This window comes from Triticum aestivum, chromosome 2D (genome assembly GCF_018294505.1).
Source record: "Triticum aestivum cultivar Chinese Spring chromosome 2D, IWGSC CS RefSeq v2.1, whole genome shotgun sequence".
In the NCBI taxonomy this organism is placed as follows: Eukaryota; Viridiplantae; Streptophyta; class Magnoliopsida; order Poales; family Poaceae; genus Triticum; species Triticum aestivum.
The window spans coordinates 190,504,147-190,513,318 of NC_057799.1; the positions used below are offsets into that span (position 1 = coordinate 190,504,147).

The 9,172-nt window shown below is 47.7% G+C and overlaps 1 protein-coding gene across 1 annotated transcript; it reads right to left on the reverse strand.

Annotated features, from left to right (window-relative positions):
- Positions 1–6,888: 6,888 nt before the first annotated feature.
- On the reverse strand, positions 6,889–8,015 carry LOC123049156 (uncharacterized). The gene is made up of 3 exons (XM_044472141.1): positions 7,731–8,015; positions 7,439–7,647; positions 6,889–7,298 (listed from the first exon to the last, which is right to left on the reverse strand). Exons 1-3 carry the CDS (start codon positions 7,827–7,829, stop codon positions 7,073–7,075), a joined length of 534 nt encoding a protein of 177 aa, XP_044328076.1. The 5' UTR covers positions 7,830–8,015; the 3' UTR covers positions 6,889–7,072.
- Positions 8,016–9,172: the final 1,157 nt, after the last annotated feature.

The following is a 9,172-nucleotide window of genomic DNA, read 5'->3' on the forward strand; positions in this document are numbered from 1 at the left end:
GACGCCCGCAGCCCCGCCGCCCCACGCCGCCTCCCGTCGCCCCGCCGGAGCCGCCGAACTTCGCCAGAGCCCCGAGCCGAGGTAGTCGCCCGCCGCCCGGTTTTCTGAAGAAAACCGATAGGGTTTTTTTTAGAAAACCCTAGGTTTTTTTTAGATCGGTTTTGTTTTGTTTTTTCGGTTTTCTTATTTAGCGAGCGTTCGCTCATTCGTTCATTTTAACGAACGCGTTCATCGTTTAGTTACAGTTAACGAACGTCCGTTCGTTAAACTGTTCGTCAGTTTCTCTTTTTCTCGGATCTTCCGCGATTATTTCTTATCGCGATTTCCGATCTGTTTTTCGTTTTGGTTTAACTTTTCGCTTGTTTGTCGGAATCAAGCGATTCAAGCGCCTAGAGTTTCGTCTCAAAACCCTCTTTCTGTTTAAACAACTCAAACAAGTTTTTGCTACTGTAAAATTTGACTTAGGTCCAGATTAGGAAACGAAGCTTGTTTCTTTCGCCGTTTGACTTTTGTTGCTACGTTTGATTTGATTCTTTTTGCAAACCGGAGTTCTTAAGTTGAACTTTCTGGTTAGATATCTTATTTGAGTTTTACCTGTGCATTAGACAAGTACTTATTGTATGCTTGTTTATTTGCGATAGAGTACCCGGAGTGCGCCGCTTGCTACTTCGAATCCCTAGGTTTCACGGATCATCAGCAAGGCAAGTAACACCTTGATCATACCTCTTTTCATACCCAGTTTAGCATTAGATCAATCCTCAAAAAATTGCATGATTAGGATCTGATTAAATTGTGGGTTGGGAAGTAGCTGATGAGGTAGAACCTATTGCCCTGTTTCTTACCAAACCCTTGGGAGTTACTTCTACGTTTGCTTATATTGCTATGCTATGCTAGTAGACGTGGATTGGGTGAGTGTATCCATGACAGATGTGAGATTGTTAATTAATGGTTCAATTTTAGGTGGCTACTTAAACACACATCTGGGTGGATTGAGGCACCTGGGTATTCCAGGGATTGCCTTTTTTTTTATGGACCGCCACCCAGGCTCAAAGGGATCATGAGATTATTCATGCTATAACTTCCATGTGCAGCCACAAGCTATTATGGGCTCTAGCATAGTTGATTAAGTTGTGTGAACTCTAACAGTGGTAGACTAGCAGATGTAGGGGTTGTAGGTGGTACTGTCTACCCGATCATAAGCTGCAAACGCTTCTGAAAGACTATGTCTCGGTCATCCGTTTCTCAAACATCATGTAGTGCGAGAATCCCAACGGAGGAGATCGAGTCTTGTGGGGAAAAGTGCGCAAACCTCTGCAGAGTGTATAAACTAATCATGGTTAGCCGTGTCCCCGGTTATGGACAACTTGAGATCTAGTACTTGGATTATCATGTGAATCTCATCATGTTACTTTAATTAATTTTGTTGGGATTAATGTTGAAACTTAATTGGGATTGAGATGGTGTCACCCATTCTCAATGTTTAACAACCATCATGATAGTTGAATAAAATTAATTCCTTTGCAGTAGGGAAAAATTGGCTTTTCGCAAAACTGTAACCATAGAGCTTTCCACCAGCCAAATATGCATGTAGTATAGCATTATTCTGTTCATTACTCTCTATGGGTTACATTGCCAGCATATTCCATGTGCTGGCCCGTTTTCGGGCTGCAACGTTTCATGTTGTAGACTTTTCAGACAACGAGTAAGGTGCCTTAGGTCGTGGTTCTATACTCAGTGATGCCGTTGGAGTTGATGGACTCGCTTATCTTCCAAGTCTTCCGCTGTTATCGTTTTTAGATGGCCTTAAGCCATATTTATTGTATTAAGTTCTCTTTTGAGACATTCGATGTAATAAGTGTGTGATTGCTACTCTGTTATAAATCCTTCGAGTACTGTGTGTGTCAGCATTACTGATCCAGGGATGACACTGATGCATAGAGACTTGACCGTCTGAGGTCTGGTCGCTACAGGCGTACCGCAAAACGGAGGAAACGGACCTCCTATGGTCGAGACGGGGGTCCTATTGATCGGTAGGGGTGTGGCGTACCGCAAAACGGAGGAAACAGACTTGTGTTGGAGCGCTACGGTCGAAACAGGGGTCCTGTTCATCCGGAGGGGTGTGGCGTACCGCAAAACGGGACTCCACGGGATGCTGTTCATCTCCACCGTCGACCCCCTCCAGCCTCCACGGGCTACTGTTCATCCACCGTTGACCTTCTCCAGCCTCCACCTGCGACTGTTCATCCACGGGCTCCTGTTCATCCAGCCTCCACCGCGCGCTACTCCACCGGCTACTGTTCAACCAGCCCTCTCCATGGGCTCCTGTTCAACCACCCCTCCACGGGCTGCTATTCATCCAACCCTCCACCGTCTACTGTTCATCCAGCCCTCCACGGGGTGGTCCTATTCATCCAGCCCTCCACGGGGTCCTGTTCATCCAGCCCCAACCGGCTCGATCGATCGGGGTCCTGTTCATCCAGAGGCAACACCACGGGGTCCTGTTCATCCACCCCCACCGGGAACTGTTCATCCAACCCCCCCCAGCAACACTCACTGTTCATCCGGAGGCAGCATCGATCGGCTTCAGTTAGCAGCAGTAGCGAAGGAATCGCTCGATCGGGTTCAGTTAACAGCTATCGATCGCTCGGGTTCAGTAACGCGTAGCCTGCAGTGCAATCGCTCGGGTTCAGTTAGAGCCCAACGCCTCGCTTGGGTTCAGTTAGAGCCCAACGCCTTGCACCCACGCGCGTGCGTGTACGAGAGAAACGCGCATCGCTCGGCCCCGACCACCCACCGTAACCGGGAACACCCCGATATTTTCCTCGCCCTCGCTTCTACCACGGTTTTTCCGTCATGGACGGCCCAAAGAATATCATGCAGCTGCGTCTCCGGCCCGCCCAGGACGAAAAGCCCATTTTCTGTCATGATTTTTTGTCATAGAAGTAGGAGCCCACCACATCTATGATGATACCGGGTTTTGTCACAATTATCGTCATAAAAGTGTCATAAGTATGACAGAAAAAAAATTCGTTCAGCCCAAAATGTCACGGATATGTCTTTTTTTTGTAGTGCTGGCACTGGGGCAAGAGATGAGATCGTGAGTAAAATTGATTTATCGCCCCCCTTTATAGATAGTCAGAGACCAGGGGTCGTCTCACCATAGGGAACGAATTGCCCCTTCGTGATGCCTCGCGTAGTCTATCCGCGCGAAGATTAAGGCGTGTGCGTTGATGACACATCTAGAAATACGGAAGCACGATCTCTTTTGACACGACGTAAATAGAACTAAGGACATGTTTATCATTTATGGAGGTGACAAAGAGCTCGTCATGAAGGGTTACATCAATACTAGCTTCGACACTGATCCGGATGACTCGAAGTCTCAGACCAGATACATATATATTCTGAATGGTGGAGCGGTCATTTGGTGCAGTTCCAAGCAAAGCATCATAGCGGGATCTACATGTGAAGCCGAGTATATAGTTGCTTCGAAAGCAGCACACGAAGGAGTCTGGATGAAGGAGTTCATGTCCGATCTAGGAGTTATACCTAGTGCATCGGATCTTATGACTCTCTTTTGTGAAAATCACTGGCGCCATTGCCATTGCCAAGGAGCCAAGGTTTGACAAGAAGACCAAGCACATCAATCGCTGCTTCAACTCCATTCATAATTACATTAAGGATGGAGACATAAATATTTGCAAAGTACATATAGATCTGAATGTGGCAGACCCACTGACTAAACCTCTTCCACGAGCAAAACATGATCAACACCAGAACTCTATGGTTGTTAGATTCATTACGATGTAAACTATATTATTGACTCTAGTGCAAGTGGGAGACTGTTGGAAATATGTCCTACGGGCAATAATAAATTGGTTATCATCAAATTTCCTTGTTCATGATAAATGTTTATTATTCATGCTAGAAGTGTATTGACCGGAAACTTAAATACACGTGTGAGTACATTAACAACACCGTGTCCCTAGTAGGCGTCTACTAGACTAGCTTGTTGATCATAGATGGTTAACGTTTCCTACCCATGGACATGAGTTGTCATTTGATAACGGGATCACATCATTAGGAGAATGATGTGATGGACAGACCCAACCGTAAGCTTAGCACCAGATCGTATCACTTAGTAATTTGCTACAGCTTTCTTCATGTCAAGTATCTGTTCCTTAGACCATGAGATCATGTCACTCCCGGATACCGGAGGAATACCTTGTGTGCTATCAAACGTCACTTCGTAAGTGGGTGATCATAAAGGTGCTCTACAGGTATCTCCGAAGGTGTCTGTTGAGTTGGCATGGATCGAGATTGGGATTTGTCACTCCGTGTGACGGAGAGGTATCTCTGGGCCCTCTTGGTAATACAACATCACAAGAAGCTTCATGTGACTAATGAGTTTAGTCACAGGATCTTGTATTGCGGAATGAGTAAAGAGACTTGTCGGTAACGATATTGAACTAGGTATGGAGATACCGATGATCGAATCTCGGGTAAGTAACAAATCGCCGGACAAAGGGAATTGTATACAGGATTGTCTGAATCCTCGACATCGTGGTACAACCGACAGAGATCTTTGTTGAATATGTGGGAATCAATATGTGCATCTAGGTCCCGCTATTGATTATTGTCCGGAGAGGTGTCTTGGTCATGTCTGCATGTTCCCGAACCCGGAGGGTCGCACGCTTAACGTTCGATAGTGCTAGGGTAGTATTGAGATATTAATAGTGAAGAGTTCGAAGGTTGTTCGGAGTCCCGGATGGGATCTGAGATATCACGAGGAGCTCCAGAATAGTTCGGAAGTAAAGATTCCTATATGGGAAGACATATTTTGGTAACCAGAAAAGTTTCGAGTTTTGTTGGCAGGGTGTCGGGAGTCCTGAAAGGGTTCCGGAGGTCCACCTGCCCCAAGGGGCCACATGGGCTGTAGGGGGTGCGTCCTGGCTTGGTTGGGCCAGGCGCACTAGCCCCCCAAAGGCCCATGTGCCTAGGGTTTGGGGGGCGGGACCTTAGGTGGAGGTGCCCCCTTGGCTTGCGGGGCACTCCACCACTTGGCCGGCGCCCCCTCCCTTGGAGAAGGGGTCTAGGACCGGCGCCCCTTCCTCACCCCTATAAATAGTGGGGAGGCGCAGTGGGGCTACACCCATCCATCTCTGGCCTCTGTCTCTCCCAACTCCTCCCACATTTTTCCGGTACGTGCTTGGTGAAGACCCGCCGAAATTCGCCTGCCACCACCACCACCATACCGCCGTGCTGGTTCGGATCTCATCTACCTCCTCTCCCTCGCTTGCTGGATCAAGAAGGAGATGACACCATCGAGTTGAATGTGTGCTAATCTCGGAGGTGCCGCCCGTTCGACACTAGATCGGATTGGATCGTGATTGGATCATGAATAGTACGACTACATCAACCTTGTTACATACGTTAACGCTTTCGGTCTACAGGGGTACATAGATACACTCCCCTCTCGTTGATATGCATCTCCAAGATTAGATCTTGGGTGTTCGTAGGAAGTTTTTTGATTTTCATGCTTCGTTCCCCATCAGTATCATATTAAACAATTCAACCAACATCAATCATATCATATTCAACAATTGTAAATAAATCTATAACAAAAGATATAATCAACAAGAGTGGAATATGCAAATGAATCTACATCAACCATTCAACCAACATCAATCATATCATATTCAACCATTTTACTATATGCATATGAATCAACATCCATCATTTTCAACCAAATCAATCATATTTATCCTACCTCAATCATATTCAACCAAATCAATTATAATGACCAAACATCAATGAACCATTAAAAAATAAACATGAACTAGGGTTCATCTTCAAACTAGATAGAATCAATAAACTAGTCACTATGACATGAACTAGGGTTCATCTTCAACCACATACATCAAATTGAATCAAACTAAAAATACCTATAATCAACAAAAAATAATAAATACTAGATGAAATAGGGTTCATCTTGTGCCAAAATAATGCATCAAAACGAAAACTTCTTGACTAAAACTACTCGAAGGGATTGAGAGAGCTTACTTCTCTCGCTTTGGAGCTATCTCGATCCGCAAAAACGATGGAGAAACAGAGGAGTTGGAGAGGGAAGTGGAGGGGATGAGAGAGAGAGAGAGAACTCCTCCGTGTTCTTGCGGCGACCGCGGTAGGGAGAAGATGGGGGTGTGTTCATGGGTGGGACCCGCGACCGGCCCCGCTGCTTATAACTATTCGCCACCTACCGCCAGGGTCTCTCGCGGTAGAGTATAACAACCTACCGCCAGGAGCATCGGCGGTAGGCTTGACAGCAGAGGACAGATGCCGTTTACTTGCGCTGATGTGGATGAGTGGCCTACCGCCAGGGCCTCGTCGGTAGGTAGGGCGGTAGGAAAAGATGTTAGATCTTGTTTTTTTCTTAAAAAAGGGTCAAATTGGGTTAAAATTCGCCGAAAAGGTTAAAACATCAAATTTGGCTGCCACTCTAATGGCTGGCACAGTGGATGCGAATCCACGAGCTCGTCGACCAAAACCGGTAGGCGTGATGGACTGATGGGTGGCACGGACTCAGCATGCAGTCTTTGTCGAGGATTTCGGAAGTAAGCCTTTCAGGCCATACATACATGGTCGGCAAAAATCTGATGGGACAGGACCTCCGCTAAATCCACCATCACCGAGCACCGAGGCACCGAGCTCTGTCGGCCGAGGGTAACGATACCGAGTGAGAAAGGTGAACATCAGACTATACTTCACATGGTTATCAGAAAAAAAAAAGAGACTATACTTCACATGAGCGTGTCATCAGTTCATCGCTCACATGAACGCGTCGTCACCCGGAAGTATCGGCCTCTTACGACTGCACATCCTTCAATATCCTGGCAATCCGAAAGATTTCATTTATTGAACACGACAAAACTGGAAAGAGTATCACTGCGCAGCTCGGCAACACGATGCCACAACATCCGTAATTACATGCACACAGAATCACACCCTATCTAGGCAGCAACACGCGGTCTGAAGGATTGGATGATGCATGGCGACTGGCCGGAGAGCTCCATCAGGTGTGCCCGCCGGCGGGCTTGGACCCAGACCCACGGCCTTCCTCCCGCGCGGCGGCGTTGGCGGACACGTAGTAGACGAGGCAGAAGACGGCGTGCACGAAGCAGAGGATGCCGCCGATGGAGAGGAAGCGGTGCCGCACCACCCCGCACTCCGCCATTACCTTCTTGGAGTTCGGCAGCGCACCGAGGATCAGCAGCGCCAGCCCCACCAGCAGAACCATCCTGGCAATCATAAACATGTTGACATTTTGTGCGTGTTCTTGGAATCGAACCACGGGAACCGGAAAAGCATGCAGGAGTTGACAGTATTTTTGGTGGTGATGTTGCGGCTCATGCTCGGCGTGCGTAGGACAGGAGCGTACCATGTGAGGACCAGGGCGAAGGACGCCATCTGCCGGTTGGGCGACGAGCGCCGGCCGCCGGAGCAGCAGGGCCACGTGCAGGAGCAGCCGCCGACGATGTTGGCGATGGCGTGCGACGCAGCCAGCACCGCGGCCGCCGCGATGCCGAGCTTGTAAGCCTGTGGGACAGGCTGCCTGCACTCGATGAACAGTATCTTCAGGTGCCTCCCCTGCAAGACGAGAGTAATCACAATTTGCCATGAAACATCACCAGACAACAACGAAATCCCTGCTTTTTGCCGACACGGTCTACCTGGCTCTGAGCTTTCTCCGCGTGGATTCCAAGGACGCCGGCGACGACGTCCATGGCGACGATGAGGAGGCAGACGACCACCGCTTCAACTCTCGCCATGGCTTCTGCAACCTCGGCTCTCCCCTCCTGTCGACTGCCGTGGTGAAAATGGAGGAGCGGCGACGTGGGCACGACTCGGGCAGGCTAGGGTGTCGCTACTAGACGAGTGTGCAGCGAAGATGCTTTAGGTCTCGGCTTTTGATCTTCTTTATTGTTTAATATCTCTGCGTTGGTTTTCTTTACCGATTCCTCTCAGTGCTCCCACGAGAAAGGCGGAAAGCTCTGCTAGGCTCTGCTTAACACCAAAGAAAGAAGCGAATGTTAAGGTGACACGAGCCGACAGGGCTCGAGACATCGATGGCACTGCTAATTACCCATCATATCACTCTATGAGTGAGATTTTCCTGAATCCCATTCACCAGGATTACCTCCAACGATTAATCTGCATCCTCACTAAAGTTTATCCGTAATCCATAGACTTACAGCTCTGTATTAGTTCAAATTGTGCAACTTTCATACTGATGGTCCCAATCTATTCTTCAAGTTCAAGTTATGGTCAGAAGAAACAGATCGTTATGATGGTCTATATATACGTAGCTGAAAAAGGTACTGGATATTGATTCGACGTACTACAGGAAAGAAAAAGAAAAGTTTCCAAAAAAAAGGAAAGAAAAAGAAAAGGTAAACAAACGTTGGGCTGTACATTCGACGTACTACATGTATGGCCGCCAGCCTGCGAAACAGTCGCTTTGCTAGCTGAATGGGCGATGTGGCGTGCAATAGAGCCATCTTTTTTTCTTTCTTTTTTGAGGGAAATGCAATAGAGCCATCTGGTGTGTGGTGGTGTGGCTTTCGGAGATGGTGCTCAGTTTCTACTGTACGACGATGGATGTAGGGTGTCGATCCAGGACGGAGGAAGTTTTGTTGTCCTTGAGGGCAACAACATTTTAAAAACGTCTTGACTTTATTGTTATAAGCAAACATGTCCTCTATATCTAAACAACGACTTTCGGAGATGGCGCTCAGTTTCTACTGTACTTCCTTTTTTACCCCGTCTTCTATGATCTTACGGTCATGAAGGCGTGGTAGATCTCGGTTCTTGCTTGCGGCATGGCTTCGTTTTTAAGCGCTTTTTTGAGTTTTGTTAGAGTTTGTGTCCTATTTAGAGAGGAGAGGTGGTGGCGACTCTCTGAAGATGAAATAAGATTCTTCCCGTCTAGCCCCTGTTTGGTGGTGTTTCCGGCGTCGTCGGAGGGCGTGTGGAAGTTTGTTCTGGCAGATCTCATAAGATTCGGTCGGCGTTTGTCTTCGGTGGATCCACGTGGATCCGGTCTTCGTTCGTCTTTGTTCGTGTGTCTACAAGTTGGATACTTTCGATCTATGTGTCTCTTCATCGGCAGCGG